We start from the raw sequence: 26,140 nt of genomic DNA, 5'->3' as shown, positions 1-26,140 counted from the left end.
TGGCTGAGCACGCTTCCATAGAAGAGCCAAACTGCCTCTGCCTCTTCGCTGTATCGCCACTGGCCTACAAAACACTTTTTAAATATCTCCTGGTGTGTTGGACCAGTTCCAAGGTTTGCAATAATGCACAGGATTGATTAGCAATACGATTTGCAATGCGAGGATAAGGATTGCATGGAAACACCAAATGCATCCATTGCTCTTCCCAAAACGATTTTTTGTTTTGTTTTGCTTCACTGCGTGCGATTGAGATGGGCGACGGATCTGAGTTATGCAAACCGAATATATGCAAACACCCTGCACGTCTGTGATGCTATGTACTATGTGGGTGACAGAGAGGGGTCATTTAAAATCCAATAAACTTGTACTGAAATTCCACTTTAATTCGAATCATCTGTTTTGGGGTATGGTTTACCGAGAAAGCTGTCTTCGATATTAATGAATAGTGAGGCAAAACCGAAACATTCAAGGAAACTGAAAGTAGTAATAGTCTGAAGAGGCGGAAAAGATTGGAAGGGCACTGATTCTAAGTACTCCTGTTGGAAACCATCCTTGCTGGCAATATGAATAACACTTCATAACCAGTGAGAGCCTGAAAAACTTCTTCTTTTTATTTAGTTACAAATATTCACACACAACCTTGGTCATAATGAAAACTTTTTAGAAATATCTCCCGTGCATTACAGTGGAACTTACGCGGTCAAGGATAAATAAAGAATTTCCTAGGCTCTATCTAGATCTTTTGTTTGTTTAAAATAGAAGGACCAGGCTGCCCTAAATTCATTTGTTTCTGAGATAAAAGGTCCGTGCATGCACTTAATAGGGAATTACCCCCGTTGGTTTTTGAGAAAATGGTTCGAATAAACAATTTCAAAAATATTATTTTCCACGAAAGTGCATATCCCGAGCTTATTTTTTACACGGGCCATATGGAGTGTTATCCCCCCCACAATTCTCCGTTTTAAAACATCGTAAATGTAATTTTAGCTGGATTGTGGTTACTTATTGCATTTTAAATAGTCTTCTCTATAAGATCCTGAGCGAACCAAGGAACAGGTGGCTGTGATAAACCACGTAACGGCGCCTGCAATTTAAATAACACTTGATGAAGTATTTACTTTTTGTTTAAACGATTCGCTTCCTCCTCTCGGCACATCCGAGGCTGCAGGTGTTTTGCAGCGCTGGGGTGAACGCTCAGATCAATCACGGCTTGGTTATAATGTCACATTTCTATTTAAAAAGGAGCTGGCATGAGATCTTGGCATTTAACAGAATACACCTCAAACTAGGAAGAAAGCCCATTTCCGGAAACACTTGTCAGCTCCGATCGCTTAATAAAGGACGTTCATCTTTTCAAATAACTATATACATGAGCCGCTTTGATCCGAATGCGTTTGACATTTGCAAGCTTTTACCCGGATCTGCAGTGTAGAAGCTTATATTTTCCATTCACTTTAATGAGGGGGAGGAGGAAGAGAAAGAAGAACGCGCCCCATCTGTGGTTTTACGATGGAGGGCACAGAAGTAGAAGTGGCGCTGCGGTTAATATCAATGAGCTGGATGCGAATCACGTAGCATGCCTCTAAACGGCGCCGATCCAAGCCAGTTAAAACGATTTAAGCCAATTGGCACCTTAAGCGGAAAATCGGGCCGCTTTCAATGGATTTTTTTTTCCTTTTTCTAAATAAGGATGCAGTCCAATACAGACTTACCTGGGAGTAAGTCTCGCTGAACTCAGCGGACCTTTCTTCCGAGTCTCCCTCTTTTTCACGTCAGCAACTACTAAGAGTTTTGGGAGATGTGCTTAGACTGGGGATGGTAGGACAGCGACCCAGGGAACATTTTTGGGCGGAAGTGAGAAGGTAAGGGAAGTTCCCATGACGTGAACAGAACCCCCATTACAAATAAAAACCACTAGGCTCGGGGATGCCTGCCTCTGAGTTTTACCTGTGTAAATTCAGTAACTACAGCTGGATTTAGTAGTAATGGACTGTGTGGCCTGAACTTCTTTTTTTTTTTTTTAAAGGTCTGTGGAATATCGGGTCTTGATCGTTTGAGCCCATACAGAAATGGCTGTTTATTAAATATCCTTAAATGACAATGGTCAGCTTAAATAGTCTGAAAGAAGTTTAAAACTTCCTGCATGTCTTTCTCCTGACTTTAATTCTGATCCTAACCGCAGGAGGAAGTGAGCTCCACTCTTTTCGGTATGGCCTATAAACAACGTGGAATGGCAGCGTTGTCAGCATGGCGAATATATCAATATTTCAGCTTTATTTTGATCAATGCTCCCCGTCTATTCTTGGATTTATTTCGCTGTGACATTTGCCACAGTTTTTGGACAGGAGCGCAGCTGGAGATGAATCGAGATTTCCTGCGACCTCAACGAGAGAGAACCCATCGCCGCACGGATGAAACTTTCCTCTTTTTTCAAACTTCCAGCGAGAGGGGCCCAGAGGGCAGAACGCATCCAACTTTTCACACCTAAAACCCAAATACATGTATTTTATTTTATTTTTAGGGGCGGGGAGGTACGCCAACTGAAATACACAAGCAATCTGATCCAAGTTACCAACGATGTTTAAAATGCTTTATTTTCTTTTAAAAATATGTACAGATCTGAAATACACTATTATTATTATTATTTATTATTTCCCGCAGATATAATTAATACTCAGGGCAAAAAGGAACGGTGGGGGCGGGCGAGGGGAGACTGGAAAATGGCTAGCCACTCCAGCGCCCTGCTTTTATCCTACCTGCGCGCACACGCAGACAGAGCCGCGCGGTTCTTTCTAAAGGTGAGTTGATGTGTTGGGTTTCCTGTTCTGCTCGAGGTCGGAAAGTCACTTTGTTATTATGTCAGAAAAGGACAGACTAAAGAAAATGGGCTGGAGGGAGAGAGGGCTGGAAGTGACACACTCTCTAGGGCAGTCTAGAAAACAAGCAGAACAAAACTAACCCAGAGAGGATTCCCATAAATAAAATGGTCGGGGTTTTTTTTCCCCCCTTAAAAAAATTAATAATCATAATAATGAATACACATGGTGTATTTCTTAACAATGCAAGAAGCACATTTCTCCTTTCCTATGAATAACAGGCGGGCGGGTGAAGAAAAGGTCGTGGGTGGAGACGCTGCGCCAGTTCAATAGTCGATCTTGTTGTAGAGATTATAAAGAGGTAAGGCCGACAAATTGCTGCCTGGGTAGTATAAGGGAGCCGGGAAGGCGATGGATCTGGGAACCGGCACTCTGAGGAGGGAGTTGTCTCTGAAAACCAAGGGCATCCCCACGAGAGTCTGGGCTGAGGCGTGGGCCATGTTGGCCGCCTCCAGTTCCGCCGAGAGTTGCCGTTTCCATTTGTTCCTGCGGTTCTGAAACCAGGTTTTCACCTGGGTCTCTGTCAGCTGCAAGCTGGAGGCCAGGCAGGCGCGCTCCGAGCTGCTCAGGTAGCGCTTCATGTCGAAGGTGGACTCCAGCTGGTAGACCTGGCTCCGCGAGAAAACCGTGCGCGTCTTCTTCTTGGCCGAGCTCGCCTGCCGCTCCGCGCCGTCCCGCTGCCGCTCCGACGAAGCCGGCGAGCCCGGCCCGAAGTGCTTCTCTTTCTCTTCCTTGAAGTCCGGCTGGGACGGAGAAAGGAAAGGCGGCGTCCGGTCGGAACTGATCGCGGAGCCGTTCCCCTTCGGGTTGCCTTGGAGGGAGAAATTAAAAAAAAAGGAAGGGGGGGTGTGGAGATGCCTTTCGGATCAGATTGGCATGGCCATGTGTCCCTCCCCACAAACACACACAGACACCACAACCCACAGACACCAATATACGAATCCCACAAAACACTAAACTCAGGGAGTCGATTGCTGCTTGTTCCAGAGCTCCAGTTCTTCCATATCTTCCTAAGAAAATATTTATCATCGTCATCATTCTATAAACGAGTTGCAACTGGAATTTATGAAGTCCTTTCAAGGTCAGGCAAAAACTTCAATGCACCTCACAGGAGAGCAGCCCTCCTTCGCATTGGTGCTGCGCTCACGAGTAAGTCTGTTTCCAAGTGCAGCCTTTACAATCCAGTTCATTCTCTGTTGTAATTCTAAAAGCGCAACCTCATACTCGCCACCTCAAAACTAAACCCCGCTAAGTTTAATGGGATTTACTCCCAGGTAAGTTATTCTATTTAGGAGTGTAGCTTAAAGCTGCCACCGTATTCATACTTTCTTTTGGGGGGGGAGTTTCTTTAAGCGCCACCGAATTCAGTCTGAATTCTTGGTCAACGCGGTGCAGGGGCGTGCCCGTGTTTTCAAATACGACCCTTTTCCTGCAGAATCGAGAGAACTTGACTTTTTATATCTTAACATTTCATAAATTATGTATTCGGGAATCCTGCGAAAAACCTCCGGCTTCTCTTGCCTTTTTGTTGGGGTGAGTGCGCGGGGGGGGGGAGATCACCGTTATCCATCATAATAAAGAAATGATCTCCCCAAAGACTGGACGGAAAAGGCATGATAAGATAATAACATGTCTCTTAAAAACGATAGGGTCCCTTAATCTGTATGGCATCCGAATTTAGCACGCACAAAAGGAAGCAAATACAGATTTTAAAAACAACCAAAACAAATAGCATTGAGAGAGCTTGAAAACTGCACCCTATACATTCGCAGAAAAGCTCAAACCGCTGTTCGCCCGGCTTCCCACAACCTATTCCATCCCTGATGTCATCTAGGTTAATTTCGCCCCCTAAAAGCCCGGCGATCAGAAAGACTGCTGTTCAAATAAAACAGTGGTTACTGGCAAAGCTGTTTTTTTCAACACACACACACAACACGCTGCATTCTTCCTAATAACACTGTCCGCCAATATAATAAGATGCACCTACATATCATCCTTCCTAATTAGGAAGTAAAGGAGGGTTTGAATGGTTTTTCTTTTCTTTTCCTCCCCCTTGGTCCAGTACTTACTGAGACACGTGAAACTGATGGGTTGGTGGTGTTTGTGGCACGTTTCTTTAGGACCATGCGAGTCGGGGCAGAAGCAAGCGGGGTGTTTCCAGCTCTCATCCGGCTCCTCTTCTTCGGAGGATATGGAGAGGCTCCTCTTCCTGCTCGGCCAAGCGGAGGCGGAGGCTGGCTGCTTGGAGCTGGGCTCCCTGCCTCCTTCCGAGGTGCCGCTGCCTAGGATGGACTGGATGGTGAAACTGGAGAGCGGAGGTGCTGCGGGACAACACTTGCTCGGGTCTTCTTTGTTGCTCATCCTGGGCTCATAAGAAACAAGAGAACAGCTCTCGCTTTAGAGGCGCGCTGGGGACAGGGGGTCTCGTCGGAGGGTGCGGGGGCTGCCTGGGGGGCTTGGCTACCTCGCCTGCCTTTGGGGGGACCAGTTTGGGGGGGTGTTTTTGGCGTGCCTTGGCAGGTTTTCCCTGAGCTTGCCGAGCCTGAATGCATGCTCCTTTCTCTCTCAGATCTCTATTGATCTCCAGGCGGCGGGGTGGCGTGGCTTCATTTGCATGGAGGTTACATCCGCCTCGGCCAATCACAGGCAGCCAGGCTGCCCCGGAAAGTTTCAAAATTCTAGAACGCTGTCAGCCGCCGACTTTGCAGGGACACCGAAACCGACGTGATCGGATTGCCCCTTCTCGTCGAAACAGACAAAAAGGAAGCGGACCAGATTATTATTATTGTTATTAATAATAATAATAATAATAAACCCACGATCTAGTCGGGGCTAAAAGTCCGCAGAGGTTTGATGTGTGTCCTAATCCACCCTTCCAGGGCTGGCCCTTAGCATTTATAACCCTTTAGGGTGAATCGAAGTTGCCTCAGTTTGTTGCCTTAAATAACGAAATGAGGCTTTGGGATGATCACACCGTTTAGCAATCTGATACGGGCGTTTGATTCGCGCCAACATTTTGCCAAGGTGTTAAGTAGCTGACATTGCCTGTATAAAATAAGTCCTGAGATCGGAGGTTGGGTTCTGAAGCACACTTGAATAATCTGACAGGGTTGACTTTCAGAGCAAACGGGTCCTAAACTATTCCCAGTGGTTCAGGAAGTGGCTAAGCAACTCTGCCTTAGACGTCTCCTCTCCTACCAATGGCAGAGACAGAAGGGGGAAAGACGACATTCCTAGTATATGGCTAATTGGGCTAGTACACAATATGTGTTTCCTAAAACAAAGTATTCTCCTCATGCAACAGTCCTCAGAGCTTATATATATATAATCCATGCACACATGCCCCGCTGCACTTGTGTATTTGTGTTCTCCATTCATTTCCAGTCTGGCTCTGCAAGCATTTGGGGCTCAGGCGGAAGGCTAAGAGGCTTGGCATTAAACAGCTTATGGAAAGAGATCTGGTATTTAAACCAGAAGGGCTGCATTCTAGCAACGGATCCTTGGCGCTTTCATTATCTTCACTTTTTATCCCCCGCGCAGCCCCCGAAATATCTTGTCTAGCAATGTCAATCCGGGAAGAAGAAGGGGGGGGGAGACACCCATTCATGGATGAAAGCCAATGTTTTCGCTTTGCTGTTTAAACCCTCAGCCCAACGGGACGGTCACTCATCTGCATCCCCTGGGAGAAGGGCGGGGTGGGGTGGGCAGGAGGGTGGGGGGGGACAGCCGGAGCCCCTGCTTTTCCACGGATGGGAGATTGCAGGCGAAATGAAAAGACTGCGCGCATTCAAGTTGTCTGGCGCCAAGCTGCCCATGCAAGGAGCGCGCAGCAAAGCGGGCGGGGGCGGGGGGGGGAGAGAGACCGCTTGCAATACAAGCTGAGAAATGCCTTCCCGTTCCCAAACTCATGCAGGTACATCCCTAATCTTCCCCATGGGATGTAATCCATCCCGATGGCGCAGGGTATATACAGATATATACGACGTATGTAACAATATGCAATTATTTAGGCTTTCTGAGAGGATTGACATAAATGCCTTCCAATGATTGTAATACAATCGCCCCGCTTCCTCTGGGCTTGTACAGCTTTGATCGCACTCAAAAAGTGGGTGGAGGGGTGGGGGAGGGGAGGGGGAGGGAGAGAATCGTTCTCTCCAAAAGTTTTCAGAAACTTTCCTTTGGAGGGGGGCGGGCTGAGGGGTAAAAACGAAACGAGAGTCGTCCACTGTTTGCTGGGAAAGCCATCCAATCGCATTGGGAAGGCGCGTGAAGGCAGGTGTCTTAATGAAAAGAGCACGTCCATAATGCAACATTTGCCTGTTTTAATGATTTACGCAAGACGCCGCCGTGGAGCAAGAGCCGGTTGTCTGCTTCCCGTGCTTTATCTGCGTGAGATTCACCAGCTCAGGAGGAAGAAGCGAGCAAAAGCGATGTCAATGTTGCCAGTAGTTGAAAGGGCCATTTATATTTTCGGTGAAGCAGATCCAAAGCGGTTGGTTGGTTGGTTCCCGAATGCCTCAGCCACCGTGGACATCTTCGAACCGCTTATTCCTCAAGTTCCCTGTTTGGGGATTGTCAAACATAGTGTGAAAACAGCACTGCCGTTCCTTTTTATTTTATTTGGAAAAGTGGGTCCTGCAACAAAGTGTTGCAAATTTTTGCCCTCGCCACCCGCGTTTGCTCTTAGAGGGAGTTTTGCTATTCTTTTGGAACGTACCAGGACAGAGTGAGAAGGAAGGAAGATTATTGAGTTTGGTGTGGAACGTGATTTATAGTAGCCACGGATTCAGTTCGGCAGGATTCAACAGCATCACCTGCAACAGCGAAGCGGGGCAAATTTCGATCTGTTGAATTTTGAAACCGTGCTGCATAACAGAATGGGTTTTACAACGAGTAAATAATGAGCGCACGAACAGTTACTATTCACCACATGAAATCCCCAAAGTTGGGGGGGGGGAACGATATTCCCTTTCAAACAGGTTTACTGGCTTGCACGCTGGGTAGGAAGGCGGAAGGTCTGGGTTCAAATCCCTCTCCGCATAAGCTTTGCATACTGGAAGCGATGACCGAGTTTTTTCAGTGCTCATTGTCTAAATAAGCGGTATTGGGGGGTTATGGGCACACTCCAGACTGTGGAAATCCTTGCTATCAATTCAAGTTGTGTGTGGGTTATTTATGATTACAGAGTGACGATAGGTCACTCTTCACATGCTCAAAGGCACTGTTTCAAGACTAGGCACTGTCAACAGATTTTGGGGATAATCTCAACATTTTACATTCATAAGTACTGCAGAAGGTACATATTTATGGTTTATGTGCAATGTATGATAGAATTACATTCAGGATGGTTTTACCCCCTCCGACTCCTAACGTTGCCCTGGGGTAGGATATCCTCCCACATTTCTCATTGGGTCACTGTTTGCGTTGGTGACTGGTGCAGTTATGATCCTGACATGTCCGACATTTGCTGCTCCAGCCCTTTGGAGGCTCCATCTTCGGGACAAGCTTAGCCATGTCTACTCAGAAGTAAGCCCCACTGAACTTGAATGGGGCTTACTCCCAGGGGGCTAGGATCGGCAATCCTCTCTAGACTCAGATCTGCGCCAGGGCTCAGTTCTGAAAAGGTGACGCAACAACGAGTGCAAGGGCGCCTCTGAGCTTGTGCAGTAGGCCTTTTGCGTCGCAAGCCCGCGCTTAGCTGGGATCCGAGGAAGTGGAGAAGGGATCCCAGAGCGGAGTTCGATTTCCAGCGGGACTGACTCCCACTCCACCGCTGCCGCCACTTCTGAGTCCTGGAACAATGGACGCTGATAGTGCGTCAATTCGCCGAGGTTCAAGACCAGGCTTCCTTCATAGTGTCCACCCCTCTTCTACCCAGGCCCAGAAAGGGAGAGAGCAGAGCCCTGGAAGCGTTTTTTGTGTGGCGTGGGAGATGAGACCTGAGAGTCAAGGTCTTCCCCTCTCCTTCGGTCCTCTTTCACGTCTGGGTTCCCCCTCTTCCCCCCGATGGGCTTTCTTAATGGGCTGATTATCCCCTTCCTCTCTCTCCCCCAAAATACATAATGAGAGATAAAAGCAAGATTCCGATCAATACAGACAAATGTCAAGACGTTTCCAAATGACATTTTCATTAACTCCCAGCCCCCGTGTTAGGCCTCGGCATATTGAATCAAGTGCTTATAAAATAATTAGGGATAGCGAGATGACGAGCGAGCCGCGGCACGATCATTCACTCCCCTTAACTACTTTGGATAGACTCATTAAGGGGCTAATTGATTAGGGAAAGTGGCCCGGCTCCTCCCCTCCTCGTGCGGGGCAGGTGCTGTCCTGGTTTACCGCATTAACCTTTTCAGTGCTTTTCAACAGGCTCCAGACACATTACAAATGGTCAGCTTTAATCATGATGTCAGCTCATTAACCCGGAAAGACCCCGCACTGAAACACAATGTAAGGGATCGTCCTTCACTCAGCTCCGCAGCCGGCCCAGGCTGCTCCCTCCAAAGCCTGCCCGGAGAGAAGGGGCCGGGAAGAGAGAGGGAAAGGAGAGAGAGAGAGAAAGCCACTTCTCTCCAGCTCCTTTGCAGAACGAGCCTCCCGGTTTTGTGACATCACACTATCTTAGGCCATCGATCCGGAATAATTTACCAACCTGCATGCCTTATCTGCTGTCACTAAACGCGCGTTAGGTAGACAGATGCGTAAAGTGGGAGACCTTTCTATGGACAACATCACCTTTTACAGCCATTCTCTGGATTAAAGGTTGCCACGTTGTACGCACACACACTCACAGACAGACAGACAGACAGACAGACAGACAGACACCCCCCCCATAAAGCTGTATGATAGGTAGCAGTTTTACAGGTGAAGCTCCCACCTACTTAATGTGCCTGCAACTCAGCAGTAAGAGCCATTGAATACAGTAGGAGTTTATTCTGAGTAAACATGCATAGGCTTTGCGCTGTACATTTCAGCCTCCCTTGCTGCTCTTAAAGGCATAGAAACCCAGCCGGGGAAAAAAATTGGCAAGTCTTTGCTGGCTTATAAATATAACTGGGTGGATAGCAGGATTTGCTCTAATTGTGAGTTTCCCAATGTGAGGGAGGTCTAAAGTGTACTTGGGCACATCTTCCACTAACCCCCCTATTCCAGAACCAGATTTGATAAGGAGCAAATAATAAAAAGGTCTGAATAGTCAATAATCACCCACTGGGCCTTTTGCTGGCAGTCACCTATACAGATTAGAATCTCCACTGGATTTAAGGAGCAGAGGAATATGCCATTATTTACCTTGCCTGCAAGCAAAGACAGAAATAGGACCTGGAAGACTAGTGGCACCTAACCGGGCTAGTTCAGTAGTAACTCAAGGGCCTTAAGGAAGAAATAAGTGATTTGGGACATGTCTTGAGGCTGCAGATGGAATATCCCTTTCCAGCCGGTGCAAAACTGGTGCAAAAACTGAGTTGTCAACCTTAAACCAAAAGAGATTCTACCAGCTGCTCTTGTCCCTCTGCCCTGAGACAGATTGTTATCCTGCACAGATTGTTAATAGCTATGTTCTCAGATTTTTCTTTGAAACTGTGCTAGGATGATTCTGCTCCCTTAGTAGCATGTTTGGATGCTGAAGTTCTCTATGCATTCCTGTGCAGACCTACAGGAGAGTAAATTCCACTGAACACTGAATTCAAGGTACTGATGTTGACTTATAAAGACCATAATGACTTTTTGCCCAAAGACTTAAAAGAGTGTGTCTCCATGCTAACTGGGGCCCTCAGCTCTGCAAAAGAAGATTTTCTCATGGCATCGCTGATGAGTGTTGTCCTGGTGGCTGGAGTTGGGGCCCTCTTCATGGTGGTCCATGTTTGTGGAACTCCCTTCCCTTAGAAGTGTGTCAATCATCCTCATTGTGAAGTGTTTGCCATCAGTTTAAGACACATTTATTTATTCCACCAGGCATTTGAGTCAGGTGGATATTAATACTGGGCCACGTGTACTCATGGTTACTGCTGTACTGGTATGATGAGTTACAAATTTGGGTACCAAAACATGTGTCCTTGAAGTCTGATAGTGTCTCTTGCTTGCCTAGATTGAGGCTTAATTAGGTGTGAAAATGTGTAGAATCCAGCCAACTCATTGTTCCATCTACTTTGCCTCTGGACCCACTTACTCCTAGACTGTGGTCCTCAGGCTGAAAGAGTTTCCCTACCTGTGTTCTACATGTTTTAACAAATGTATATTTAATGCTTTGAACCCATTTACTTGAGAAACAAGTTAGATTGACAAACCCATAATTTTCTAGGGTGGGTATTTGTCCAACATATTTTGCAATAAAGACTAATGTAGATAACTAACTATCCTGCCTTGCAATCTCCCTGTACTTCTTTAGTGACCCTTTCACGCCTTTGTCATATAATGGTCCTACCTTATCTGGTTTCCTATTACTGATGTGAAAAAGAAAAAGAAAAAAGCTCATTTGTAAGGAGCAGTATCCATTACAGTGCAAGGATTTACATCCATCAGTGCAAGGATTTACATTTGCAAAACAGAACTTCCTCCCACTCACATGCCCCACACACTCCCCAAATCTGCTCCAGAGGATTAGGAGAACCCCGAAAACAGAATAAGGGAGCATGCAGGAGAGCAAAAAAAATCCCAGTGTGCAAGCATGAATCCTTGCACTGACGGAACAAGTTCCTTTGCACAGCACTGGCTATAACTCATTATGTTTGGCGACATCCATCTCATTTTTTGTTCTGCAGGCTCTCTGTTTATGTGTGCACAGTAAGCCCACATCATGCACAGGGGTTACAATTTGGGGATGACGCCTAGAACCATAACTGTGTATAGTCAAAAGACACTGGAGGCAATGGAATGTGGAATCACCAAAATCCTTTTCTCTGGGTGCCCACCCCCTTCTTACTTTAAAACAAAAACAACAAAAAAACAAGTGCGTAAAGCTGAAGGGGCATAAGTTAAATAAGTGTAAGTTGTAGGCTTACTACATTATCTTATTACTGAGAGTTTGTGCTCCTTCCAATTCTTCTCATCTGGGAAAAAAATCCCTTTTTTAAAAAAGAAAACCTTCTTGCCTCTCAACTTTTCCATGGCCCTCCTTATTAACAGCACTGACATCCTAATGATCTTAGGTTGCCATCCTATGCACATTTATCTGGGAGTAAGTCCTATTGATGTCCCAGGGGTTGAGAACACATGTATAGGATTGCACTTTTAGCCTGTGCTATACATTGTGCCTGAGCTTCTGTTTTAGTGGTTTTAAATAACCTTCAAGCTTCCTGAAGGGATTTGACCCTGCTGACCCTCCCTTTCAAATTCCTTTTAATGAATCCCCTCATTTCCTCTTTTGAAATTAAATGTGACTGTGTTGGACTTTGTGGGCAAGTTTCCACTCCTGTATATGTTGCATTTAATAGCACTGTGGTCACCGTTCCCAAATGGCTTGACAATACTTCCATCAAATCCTGGAAACCACTCAAGATTCACTTCTTTCTTCATCATAACCCAATTATTCATTTCCCTGGTTAATGTGAGGGTAGATGAAATCACTCATTAGTACAATTTTTCCCCACCTCTGGTTGCTTCTTGGTTTCTTTCTCAAATTTCAAGATAACCCTTAGAGTGGAGTGGAGATGCTATGTACAACCCCTTATTACACGTTTGGGCCTAGTATTTTCCCAACCAACATGGTTCTCTGGTGGGGGTGAAAGTTCCTCAAGATTATTTCTAGCTTGTTAAGAGTCTGTGCTTGGCTCAAGAACCTATTTGGGCTTGTGAGCACATCTGCAAACTGGAGACATTGTCTTGGGCTATACACACACTTGCAAACACACAGCAAACAAGCACCCACCACAATCAACCCTGATTGACTACAACAGAGTACAGTGGTACCTTGGGTTACATATGCTTCAGGTTACATACACTTCAGGTTACAGACTCCGCTAACCCAGAAATAGTGCTTCAGGTTAAGAACTTTGCTTCAGGATGAGAACAGAAATCGTGCTCTGGTAGCGCGGCGGCAGCAGGAAGCCCCATTGGCTAAAGTGGTGCTTCAGGTTAAGAACAGTTTCAGGTTAAGAACGGACCTCTGAAACGAATTACGATAAGTACTTAACCTGAGGTACCACTGTACTTGTTTCAAGCCTATTTTCAGCAGGGGAAGGGGACTCTATCAGCAGCACAGAAGGCCACTGTGGGTGCACGTGTACCCACAGGCATAACATTGTGGATTCTTGCTCTAGCCCCTATTTGGACTATAAGGCAACAGCACCTCTGGTATGTTCTTCCCCTTCCCTCCCATAGGAGCCAATTCCTGCGGGTCAAGGCTGAGCCCCCACAAAAGTTGATGGGCGTTGCCATTCAAATAGTGTCCATACACGAGATTGATTATGCAGGGCAGGGCTTACTGCCCCCCAATATTTTATTCAAGTTGAACCCCTGTTTCTTTCTATATATGCTGCATCAGAATACAATGATATCCCACTGATTTCCAGTTCTGTGCCATTTTTCTGATATGTGCATGTTCTGTTGGGAGGAGTCATTATTCAATAGTAAAGCACATACTCACTCTACAACGCAGAACACAATCAGATTCAATCCCCAGAGTTCCCAGTTCCAGAATTTCTGAAAAAAGGAAAGACCTTCTCCTGAAGCCATAGAAAGCTATCCTATGAGAAAAGTCCTCAGTTCCAGACTGCCTTTGCCCTCTGCTGCCTGGGAGGGAAAGTTGGCACCTCTGAAAATTGAGGGGGTGAGGTGTATTTTCATAGTTCAGTGATACAGACCATAATCAGCACACAGGAAGTCTCAGGGTCACTTCATGCCCTATCCCAACCAAGATTATTCTGTTCAGGGCCAGGCTACCATTAGGTAGATGGAACAGCTTCAGACAGTTGGTTTTCAATGTCATGAAAGGGCAGCAAATTGTTAATTATGTATTATTGGTATGTTTACTGCCAGGGAACAGGAGAGATGTGTCTGGGATTTTCTGTCTGAGAGGCTGTAACAAACTTTATCTTCTGATATAGATCAACAGTGTCTTCTGATCAGACCACTCCTCTGGTCTGCAACAGACAGATTTCCTGTCTTTTATTTCCCAATAAGGTTTCCAAGGTTGTTGTTGTTTTTTAATGGGCCAGCTAGTCAGAACTGTCTCTAGCCCTTTTGTAATGTAAGCTCAGGGTCATTAGGGCAGCGGAGCTAGCCTTTAAATAAATTTTTGACATGCCCAGAGATGACAAAACAGCCTCCCTCTGTCAGAGGCAGGCTGCTTCTGGTCTCTACATTTCATAAACAAGTGAAGCTTTGTTTTTATCATTTTGCCCTGCTGATTTAGAACCATGTCTTCCGAAATGAACTCTGCACATGCTCTGAATTACAAGCCTGGGGAAGCACATAAAATTCAAGCTAGCTAAGTTAGATTGGCTTTTTGATTTCATTTAAAGTCTCTGTGTGTGATTTGTTGCCTTCCTGTTCCTTTTTTATTCCTGTTTTCCCTTTCCCCCAATAAAAATCTTTTTAAAAATATACTTCAACATTTGGCTTCCTTGGCTTTAAAAGCAATTCTCTGGTATTTCTCACTAGGATCTTCCCCACATGATAGACTGCACAGGGGTTAAGCTACCCCTTATGTTCTAAGGGCATTTCACAAGGTTTTGCTCAGGCCTGTGTGCTTTGGGCTTAGTGGAAATAAATCCAAAGCCCCTCTCTTAATTTTTTTCCTGGAGCTGGGCTGAAAAGAGAAGTCCTTGGCAGAAGGCCTCAGAAGCTTCCTAAACAGCTAAACAGACCAGACTTTTCCTACTGGTGGCCCCCTTTTATATAAGGTCTCACCCCATACATACACTGCCTTAAGTCAGGTTGAATGTCCTGACACATTCAAGCCCTTAGGGTATGTTAGAAGGGTTCAGCCTAACTGGTAGAAGTCTATCAATATTTTTTGGGGGGTGGGGAACAACCCTTATTTCAAAGCAGGGTCCACCAGAATGGCTCCCTGTTTCTTGGTGCAGCCTCCTCCAGCCAGTGCTGTATGGAATTCTGCCTACTTCCTCCTCCTTGGTCCCATAACACCTTTAGATTTCAAAAGGGACATATTTTTCTGTGACATTATGCCCCTCCATCTTCTTGGCAACCACCCAAATCTCCTGTTTGTCAATAGATTTGCATCTAGCTTACCAGCCACCAGGCTGGTTTGCAGAAGCTAATCCAGGAATTTCTTTTCTGGTACAGTTCTGCAGCTTGTATTTTCCCTCCATATCTCTCTGGTACCCTAGATCTATGACAATAATAAGCTAGATAGGGTGAGGAACCTTTGGCTAACAGGCCAATCTGCTGGTGAGCAGAGGGCTCAATCCTGCTTGGTGCTGCTAGCGAAGCATGTTCTCTCCACCCTCACCTCAAGGTCAACATTTACAGATGGCGAGACCACCCATGATCAGTCTGGTTGGATGAATGGTTTGACTCAGTGCAAAGCAGTCAGACTCCTGATCCACCTACCTCAGTACTGACGGCATGGACAGGCAGTGGCGTTCCAGGCAGCGGTCTCTCTGGGCCCTGCTTTGTGATGCTAAGGATTGAACCCAGGATCATTTGTATGCAATGTGTGTGCTCTGTCACTGAGCAGCAAACAACTGGTATTATCTCACCCTGTGCAGGTGTCAGTGGAGTCTCATCCATTCTATTCCACAATCTTGTGGGTGGGTAGGGGAGTTGTAGAGTAAGCTGGGGGTGGGCCTTATGCAGGGTTCAAGCTGCAGAGGATGGTACTCTGTTGATCTCATTCACATGAGCAAGGAAAGATAAATAATATATCCTCTCCTAGTGTCTAAATCCACTCCTACAAATGTGACTTCTTAGTAGCCTCACTAGGTCTATGGGACACCAGCCACCACTGGGACTCCTGTGGATCCAGGAAAGGAAAGGGGCAAACAGACGCTGGTAGACCCTCCCTCCATTTCTAGGGATGTGTTTCTTTACACTAGACTTTCCCATTCAGCTGAAGCTGAGCATAATGACCTAGAACCCATAACTTTTTTAGGCTGTGAGGAACAGCTGCAAGCTCAAGAGACTGCAAGCCTGATACTCACTACTTGCTGGTGCTTGCTTCTGCATAAACCTGGCTCTGACTGTCCTGCAAAAGTCTCTCCTTACCAGAAGATCAGACCCTTCTCTTAATTCTACCACCCTCCCAGGAACACTTGGTGTGGATGCAGGACATGGCCTTCTTGGTGGCTGCTCCCAGACTTTGGGATTCTTTTCCTAGAGAAATGGACTGGCTCCTCCCTCCTTGTTGTCCTTCAACTGGTAGGTGAAGACTTTCTCATTCCAGCATGCTTTTGGGAACTGACTGCTTCTGATGAAAAGGCCTGGTGACATGCTGCTTTTTATTGTAATTGTATAGTTTTAATTATTGTTTTCAGTGGTTCTTATTTGTATCTGTAAGCCACATTCAGTCTTGTCAGGGAAAAGGGTAGTTAGTAAGTAAATAAATAAATAAATAAATAAATAAATAAGGCAGGCAGGCAGGCAGGCCTGGGAGGGAGCCAGCCAGTCCATTGGCTCCTTCTGATTTGCTGAGTTAAAGTGAGGCATATGCTCCTGCAGGTCAGGAAAAGCCCTGGGTGAAATGGTGATATATTGGGCCTGGTGAAGAGGTGGAGGAGAATTTACAACCAGGGCAGACAGGGCGTGAAATCTGCCCTGTCAGAGCTAAATGGGTGCATTTTATACACACCCGTTTCGGCCTAAAGTTGTTAAATGGCCACATCTGTCAGGAAGGGGGAGGCGGGGAGAAAGGAGAGAGGGAACAGCAGATATTACAATCGAAGAGGCTTTTGTTGACGTCCCTGAACGGACACCTAGAAAGCCTCATCTTCACCCAACAACCATTTTACTATATGGATTTTTATTTTATTTTTGCTTTGTTTTGTTTTGGGGATCGCCTTTGCTTCCCACCCCCAGAGCGGAAGCATCTCCTGCAGCCTTTTGACGAGGACTCTCCACTGATCAATAGCAGGAGCCAAAGCCATAGGAGCAAGATGATGACACTGAGGCTTATGGCTCTGTGAATTGTGATTTCCCTGGAGGCCTGAGTGCCTCCTTCTTTCCCTCAGCTCTGGGGCAGCAGTGGCTAGGGGCTTCTGAGCAGAGGGGTTCCGGGGCTCATGCTTGTCTGCTGAACGGTCAAAAGTCTCTCTGCACCCAAACAGTGGGGCTGGGGGCTGGGGAGGGTGTTGAGGATGAGCATGAGGATGTATTTCACACATTACAGAACTTAGCCTTGGGGGGGGGGGGGAGGAGAACGTTCCCTGGTGGGCTGGGAGACTTCTTCCCCCTGCCTTTGTCCTGTGGTAGCACATGGCTTCCCCCAAAGAATCATGGGAACGGTAGTTTACCCCTCACAGAACTACAGCTCCCAGCACCCTTAACAAACTGCAGGCCCCATTCTTGTAGGGATGTGCGCAGAAACTAGGAGATATTATAATTCCTTACATACGTTTGTGAATTTAGCAAAGTACACCCCTTTTGCGACTACAGCCTTTTTGCCGAAGCTGTCCAGAATGCCTGGGTACAGCCTTGTTTTTCCCTTTTATCCCCCTCAAAACAATCATAGAACAAAAACAGTCTTCTCAGAATAAAATAGAGTTTCCTCACAGTTCACATACAGTAGCAATCTGGAGGCAGGCTTAGGTTGCAGTTACGTGTGGGTGGGTGGATGGGTGGGTGGGTGATGGAGTCTGAATCTTTTGACGTCAAACTCAACAAGTCACTACAACTCTGTAGAGATGCAGTAGGAGAAGATGCATGATGGTGGTAAGCAAGCAAGATGGACTAAGAGATAGAGATGGGGACATAACCAGCCCTTTTATAAAAATTATGCCCATCTCTACCTGACCGCACTCAGGGGGAGTTGACTCCCGCAGGGCAGACAGGAAGTCCTCTCTATTGCATCCACATTTTGCTGAGTGCCCATTCTAGCCAACAGGAAATGTTGGACTTGGCTGCTCTTTCAGGATACCCCACAATTCTTGGGGGGAAGTTGTGTGCCTCAAATGTATGGCGTGCTGCATTTCCCAGAATCCCTGGTTTGGTTGTTTTGTCTCCATCTCAGGTCTGAAGAAGGCACAGGATGCTACAGGCATGCTAAAACTAAACGCAACGGGGCCGTGGGGGCAAGTCTTTAGGGCAGACGTCCAGGGACCAGGGTCCCACTCAGCAGAGCGAGCAAGAGCGCCCCCTAACGCAGCACCGCTGACTTACCATATTTTAAAATAATGCGCATTACATACTAATTGAAGCGTGTGTGTGTTCTATAAGACTATTAACGGCCGAACAGCACCACAGCCTAGAATGAAAAGGAGCTCTAGAACGTTAAAGGCTGTTTCTTGTCTGAGTCCCCCACCCCCATCTAACTTAAGCCCGTGTGAGTATATTCCAGGTTTCCATGGACCCCTTTTCTAACTCTTAAAACGCACACACATGCACACTAAACAGGAAGCAACTAGCAAAGGAAGAACAACGCGCCCCCCCCAAGGCAGAAGGGGACACTTAGGAGTCGAGATCTGCAGATTAGACGCAGGTTCAGTTCTTCAAGTGGCCCCGAGCAAGCTTTCAAAGGTTCCCTAATAAAAATTGATCTCCCCAGCTTTTGCGGCACTTGGAAAATAGGCTTGTTGAGAGCCTGTAATATCGGGAGCAGGCCCCCCCCCCTTTGAAATGACAGATGAAGTCATAAACAAGTTTGATCTCCGAATCAAGCTTCGATAAATATTACACACAGTCTCTCCCCCCCGCGCCCCTCTTTTTGCCACGTGTGGATTATGATATATGGAGCGTCCAAACTTTAAAATAAGGAAATACCAGAGAAAATGATCTCAATAAATTTTCTAAGTATAAACGTTGATTATGTTTCGATTTTCATTCAAGAGGCTATGCTGCCCGTTTTTTGGTGCAAATGACATCTCGCAATAGGCTTGTGCGGGGAGCGAGGGGGGGAGAGAGGGATGGGTGAAGCGAGGAAGGCTCCCTATTTTGAAAAGAGAGAGGTAGGCGGGGGAGAGCGAGAGCGAGAGAGCGAGACAGGAGAGCGAGCAGGAGGGGGGAAGAGGGAGAGGGAGGTAGGGAGGGAGGGAGAGAGAGAGAGAGAGAGAGAGAGAGAGAGAGAGAGAGAGAGAGCCTTAGCGGTGTACAATTTATGTAATCTGTGGCTGGAAAATGAATTGTGTAATTTATTGGAAAACAGAAAAGTCAGGCAGATTGGATCAGCATAGCCTATCCGAGGCTCCCCTATCCATCAAGTTCCAATTAACAACCTAACCAGAGAGCTTTAATGTGTTTCCAATCTAGTGGCCTGATAGACTCATCAATTCCTCGGGGAGAAATTAAGAAAATCGACCGCCCCTTGGCGTTGTAGTGTCATTCCTTTCTGCAACTATATGTCAAATTAAAAACACAATTAAAATTTAAACTGTTTCAATCAGAGGGTGCCCCGCAACCTATGTTTCACTTAATAGAACTTTGATGAAAATCTGATGCTTCCACTCCATCATGAAAGCGACTCGAGTTTAGGAGAGCGAGAGATTCCTCAGATTTATTTTAAATAGGAGACTGGAGCAGAGACCAGGCGACCCAACCTGAGCGATATAAGCGAGCAGAGGACGACGCAGCGCACAGCGACGCTGGCGACGCGCTCCCTCGCTTATTTGCCCCCCTCCCACTCGCGATACTGCCATTTTCGACTGTGGATTACCTAAACCCGCAATAACGACTCTGCGCGGGTGCGCGGGTGCGCTCCCAGTTGTAGCTGGACTAGCTCACGTCCTCCCTGACCATTGGTCATGCTGGCTGGGACCAATGAGAGTTGGAGCCCGTACAACAGAGGGCCACGCTTTCCCATCCCTAAGCTACAGCGAGACACTTTGAATCGGATCAGGGATGCCAACTTGCATAAAATATTGGGGGGGGGGGAGCAGGTAAGCCCCGCTCGCATTATTGATCGCATGACGCGGCACACGCACACCACCTGAATGGCAATGTGTAAGTGCGTAAACCGACTGCGCAGTGTTGTATTGACCTTCCTATATAAGGCTGAATCTAATACAGATTTACTAAACCCCGTTGAGTTCAATGGGAATTAGTTCGGAGCAGATATGGATAGGATAGCACTGCGGCGCAACAGACCCAAAAGCAAGCTATGACTGTCTCCTTCCGCCCCTTTCCAGCTGTTCAGTCCAGTTATCTTTTATCAACAATCCACATGAAATCGACATTGCTCTGCTTCCCTAGACCCAGGGAGCAGGGGCAAGGAGCAGAGGTTCAAGTTTGGCCAGATGCAAAAGAATCTGGGCTGAGACAAACAAGCAATTCAGTCATTTCTCGTCATTTCTCGCCAAATGCTATCACAAAGATTTGGGGGGGGGGGGGAGAGACAGGGCTTTTGTACTTTTAATAGCTACACCTGCTGAAATTCCCTCTTTTGCACAACTATTAAAGGTGTAGGAGCCCCTGTCTTGTTTTGCGTCTGGCCACTTCCAGCCATTCTCATGGAGACAACCTTTAGTCTGGGCCAAAGAACAGACAGATCGCCTATTTTGGGGACGATCGTTTTAAAAGCATCGCTCGGATCCAAAGGTCTTTTTATTACAACGCCCTCAGCACTTAAACCATTTTTCCCCTCCCGCACTGCTTCCACAGCTTCTATTCCAGTCCTATTAACATTCACATTTTAAGATCCATAATTAATGGAGCCATCGATTAATCGCCCCTATTTTCAGTTTCATCCCCATTTTTCTCCTCCGACCTCCCCCCACCCCCGCACTCGTCTCAATGAGGTTAAAAGCACAGAAATAGAGGGAGCGGTTTCTGTTGGGGACAAAGGGGAATTGCCAGAGATGGATCGGGAAGAAACTGGACTGAGTCGCACCACTCAGGGAGGGAAGAATTTGAAACCTCCCCGCACCACCTTAAAGGGACACGTTTCTATTTGGCATCATCCCCAAAGGTTTGCCAAGCCCCCGTCAAGCAAGACATCTATGCGCGCCTCTTCACAGCATCTATTCTAGACGAGATCTTTTCGAAAACCAGCTGAGAGCTTGCTTGGAGAGCCGGGTTCGAGGATCCAGAGAGCAGCAGAACTAAAAAGGGTCGTTTCTTTTCCTCGCACTTTTCCTGCTTTCTGCTCAAGTTAGCCACATTATCCGATGAGGCGCCCTCCCCATATATTATTGGACTACAATTCCCACCATCCCTGACCATTGAGCAGCATCGGGAGAGCGCCACGTTAGCTACCTCTGCAATAGCCCAGTTGCTTAGCGTGTAGCGCTGATAATGCCAAAGTTAAGGATTTGATCCCCTATGGGTACATATTCCTGCATTGCATGGGGGTTGGACTAGATCAGGGTTTCCCAGACTTGGGTCTCCAGCTGTTGATTTTTTGTACTACAACGGGCATCATCCCTTGCCAGCAGGACCAATGGTCAGGGATGATGGGAACTATAGTCCAAAAGCAGCTGGAGACCCAGATTTGGGAAACTCTGAACTAGATGATCCACGGGGTCCCTTTCCAACTCTATGAATCTATTACTAGGCTGATTGACCGTGGCTGCCTATAGTCTCCCAGAGGCCATTCTTCTACTTCTATTAAAGTGGCAGGAATTCTGCCCTCGTTTGCGTCTGGACACCCCAACAATAAATCCCATGCCATAGGCCTGGGATAGACATCCTGCAGATGCTGTTGGACCCTAACTCCCCAGTCAGCATGGGCAGTGGTCAGGGATGATGGGAGATGTAGTTCAGCAACATCTGCAAGCCAAGCAGCACGTTGGCTACCCCTGCCATAGGCTATAACCCTATCTAGACACTTATTTGGTGATATTTATTTCGGAATAAACATACGTAGGGGTGCACTGCTCACTATTAATTCATGAAAAGGGTACTTTCCTCTGTCTTCCAGGACCACGTGTCATTTCGTTTAAGTGAGGATTGGGCCATAGATCCGTGGGAAAACATCAGCTTTATACGCAAAAGTTCAGTCTCTGGCATCCCTAGATATGGCTGGGACAACTTTCAGTCTGCAATCCTGGAGAGTAGCTACCAGTCATCTTAGACCAGGGATGGAAAACCTATGTGGCTCCCCACTTACTTTCTTTGCTGTACTCCATTTCCCATCATCCCCCGGCTGTTGCTGGGGTTGAGGGGAGCTGAGTCCAAAGCCCTGGGTTCCACCCCTTGGTGTAGACATGATGGGGGGAACCGTCTTCAGCCCGAGGGTCCCATTCTGTCACAGGCAGCGTCCCAGGGGCCACAGGCTGGTGGCGGCAGCCGTAGCTATAAGTAAAAGTGACTCTTTTCAGTAGGCTGTTTTCGAGCCACGAAAAACCCAGAGATCGCTACCCTTCTCCGTCTCTCCACCTAGGCAGCCAAGAGGCACCATCGCAGTTGGAGGCAACATCTCATGGCCTGAGGAGAGTTCTGGAGGGCCTCATTCGCCCCGGTGCCTGGGATTCCCCACTAGATTGATCTGACTGGACACAAGTCCTTCTCCTTTGTTCCCGTTCACACCATTCATAACCTTACATTTATTGGGGTTGCACTATTATGTGTCCTTACCCAACAGTAGATCCCACTGAATATAGGAAAAGCATAGGCTCGCAAGGCCTCCCCAAGACACCGAAGGCGCTCTACTCCAGGCGCTTGGAATGGTCAATTGCTCTGTTCTGTGCTTTTTCCAGTGCTTAGGATATACAGTGGTACCTCGGGTTACAGACGCTTCAGGTTACACACTCCGGTAACCCAGAAATAGTACCTCGGGTTAATAACTTTGCTTCAGGATGAGAACAGAAATCGTGCGGCGGCGGCGGCGGCTAAAGTAGCTAAAGTAGTACCTCAAGTTAAGAACAGTTTCAGGTTAAGAACGGACCTTCAGAAGGAATTAAGTTCTTAACCCGAGGTATCACTGTACTTTTTTCCCGAGGGGAGCCGACCACAACCCTACAGTAGACTATTTCTCAGAGATCAGGTATATATCATGGCCTCGCCTTCGACCTAGAGATCCTTGCAGGGACCCAAGCACTTTCGTGCCGGCTGCAGAATTCTGCCTGTCTCGAAAACCCACGCGCTTTTACGCCGACAGTAGTGTCAGAAAAGCTGCCTCCCCACCCACCAAATTATGAAGAACAAAACGCAAGCCTGGTTCATCTGACTCTGATCTTAAAGTGATCTTAAAGTGGTCGGGAGCGAGAGAAGACCAGCGTTCTCACATTGGAGATGACTCTAGTTCCTTGTCTTTGGAAACAGAAAATCTAAGCACCCTCCCCGTCCCAAGCACTCGGTGTGTGGCAATCGGTGCTCCCGATGTCAGTCTATAGGCTTTGGATCAGAGGTTTTGGTTTCCGTCGTGCGCTTCTGGTGAGATGCCAGCTCCACTTTCGGATGGATTTCGTTTCCAAACAAGAAGCGCCTTTACGCATTTTACGCATTGCTCGGTAAGAGAATGTCTGTTGTTATTACGCACATTTCAAACCGGCTTCCAGATTGCTCAGGGCAGCGGCTCCTCTCCCCCACCCCTTTTATTTTTGATTGGTTCAAGGTCATCCAATGAGGTTCGTGACTGAATGGGGATTTGAACTGCTGGCCTCCCTGCTTTAACCACTGCACTACTTTGCTCTTAATTCAGAGATGTGCGTTTTATACTGCGATCTTGGGGGAGAGGCGGGGAGCGGAGGTGTCGTAATTCTGAATGCTTCCGTGCTTTCTTTAACGCTCCCTGCATTTACTAAACTAGCACATTAGTGAGTGGTCTGCCAAACCCTTCTCTTTGATGGACTAGTTTTCTACTACAGGGGAGTGTTGTTTATCCTTTCCTCTCCAGGAAGCAACCAAAAAAATATACCGTAATCCCCCCCCCATTTGTTATCTAAAGGCGTACAGATCACAACTCAGGAACTCTAATTCACTGCCACTTTGTTCAGCATAACTAGTTGAGCAGCCTAAGATCAGAGGATGACAAACAGATCCAAAACACCTCATGCTGTAGTCAGGCTCACGCCTCTCAATGGAATTTTCAAGTAGGCCAACTCCAGATTAAGAAGTCCAGTCAAATCCAGATCAATAGGGATTTTGCCATTACCATCTCTACACTGTTGCAGAACCTACATTTCATCTTAAAAGGTGTGATGGCATTCTTCTTTGCATTGGGCCAACACCATGCAAACTCAGGAGTTCAAAGGAATTTGTGTCTTTGCCGGAATTAACTAATGGAGACAAAAGTTGTAGATGCCTGCCAGAATCACTGAAAACTCCTTATTACGTAAATGCATTATTGAAAACTGGTGTCTAGCCACGTTTTTTAAAAGAAATGGTATTTGGTTAGTCTGATTCAGGAAACAAACACTTTCTGGAGAAGGAGAGGAAGAAGACCCAACTGATGTGGTTGCAAACAGCTGCCAAGCCATTGATCCCACTGAAATCAATGGGACTGGGGTATCCAAGTGGTGCCCTCCAGACAGGTGTGCCAACTTGAATAAAATGGGGGGGGCAGGTAAGCTCCACCATGCATGGTGCACACACACCATTTGAATAGCAATCTCCACCAACTTTGGGGGTCAAGCCCCCTCAAATATTTTATTGGGCAGGGGGGCTGAAGGGACCTTGGCCCCTATGTCTCCAGATATTGCTGGACTCCAACTCCCATCATGCCTAACCACCAGCCATGCTGGTTGGGGTTGATGGGAGTTGTAATCCACAACACTTGGAAGGCATTGAAAGTGTTAGCACACAACTCAGCTTGCTTAGGAATTTGCATGGGGTTGAAGCAGACAGAAAAGGGAGCCTCCAAATTTCTAAACTGTCTCATTGTCCTTTGATCTCTGCGCTGACCTTTTCTTTGATGGTAGAATGATATTCTCAGGTTGCAGCTATCTCTTCCTGCCTCCTTCACATTTTCCCTGGAACCCTCTTGGAGAGAGGTCATATTTTGATGTATCTCTGCCGGGTGCAAGGAGCAAGGTGGCTCCCTTGCACCTCCCAACTTGTTGAGTTAGAACTGGAACTCCTTTCTGTAAAACATGTATTTTCTGTAATAAGCCTAAGTTTTCATGTTTGTCCACACCAAGTGTCTCTGTGTGCTATTGCAGCCACTTCCCCTAGCAAAGGGTTCAGCTCACTTTGCAAAGTAAAACAACAGAGGGCCCCACATTGGTTACCCCTGTCATAGGGTTTCATCCTTGTTCACCCCCCCCAATCTTAGGAGGGACAATAAAAGTCACCTAGCCCAACCCCCAGCTTAAAATGCAGGATCTGCAATGCAGCAGGCAACTATGGTATCCCTGACAAACAGCCACCCAGCCTCTGCTTAAAATCCTCCAGTGAAGAAGAGCTAAGAAGCTGACCAGATTTAACAGAGAGACAAGGGGGTCTGCAGGCATCAGTAGATGAAACTTTTCACAGTGTGGGGGATCAACACTTAAGCAAAGTAGAACTCTCCCTGCTTAACACTCCCAAGCCCTAAGAGGGTGGAAAACCTTCCGCAAGTCAAACCCTTCAAGTTATGGCTTCAAGAATGGATATAGGGTGATAATGTGTAACTGATCCACCATAACCATTCTCAGATATGCTTCTTGTGCATTATGGATCTGGCTATTAGAAGTTAAGCTTCCATTCTATTCAACTTGACATGTTCACTGTTTTCTATTACAACTAGAGGACCTGACTTCTCCACTTGCTGCAAGGGTTGGGGCACCTGTGGCACTCCAGAGGTTGTTGAACTCCCAACTCCCATCATCTCCAGATCTTGTAGCCAATGGCTAGGGATGATGGGAACTGCAGTTCGGCAACCTCTGAATGGCCACAAGTCCCCCACCTCTGGCTTACTTTAAGATCAATGATGAAGTCCTTTTCAATCTCCCTCCAGCAGCCTCATTAGCAGTGGTTTTAGAGTAAAAAAATAAAATAGATTCAAGTCTTCATTTCCTGCCCTCAAAGCAGGTAAGTCCCTTCAGTTTTACAGATAGAGGGGCAAAAATGACGGATAAGGAGAAATGACACCTTTCTCTCTTTCCCCTTGGCTCCCACAATAAATCTTTGAATGAAATGCAGGATGGGGCACACCCAGATGCAAACCCAAAACTCTAATCACTGGAACACACTGCATGTGCTGTATTGGGAGAATATTGCTACAATGCAGCAGTTAACAGCCCAGCCTTGTGCTACCTTAACTCCAAAATGAGTTCTCCTGAGTTCAGTGGGGCCTATTCTTG

The 26,140-nt window shown here is 46.8% G+C and overlaps 1 protein-coding gene across 1 annotated transcript in view; it reads right to left on the bottom strand.

Moving 5' to 3' along the window:
* Positions 1 to 2,661: 2,661 nt before the first annotated feature.
* The window catches only part of HMX2 (H6 family homeobox 2), a gene marked incomplete at its 5' end in the record, with an annotated part of 30,031 nt that continues 6,552 nt past the window's right edge, over positions 2,662 to 26,140 (bottom strand). The window contains 2 exons of the mRNA XM_083614967.1: positions 2,662 to 3,687; positions 4,946 to 5,238. Of these exons, the coding sequence (XP_083471093.1) occupies positions 3,143 to 3,687; positions 4,946 to 5,238 (838 nt within the window). The 3' untranslated portion in view covers positions 2,662 to 3,142. The remainder of the gene's footprint in view (positions 3,688 to 4,945; positions 5,239 to 26,140) is intronic.

The sequence above is a fragment of the Podarcis filfolensis genome (assembly GCF_964270895.1).
Source record: "Podarcis filfolensis genome assembly, chromosome: 5".
In the NCBI taxonomy this organism is placed as follows: Eukaryota; Metazoa; Chordata; class Lepidosauria; order Squamata; family Lacertidae; genus Podarcis; species Podarcis filfolensis.
Note: the sequence above shows the minus strand (reverse complement) of the source record. Positions and strands in the feature narration are given on the sequence as shown.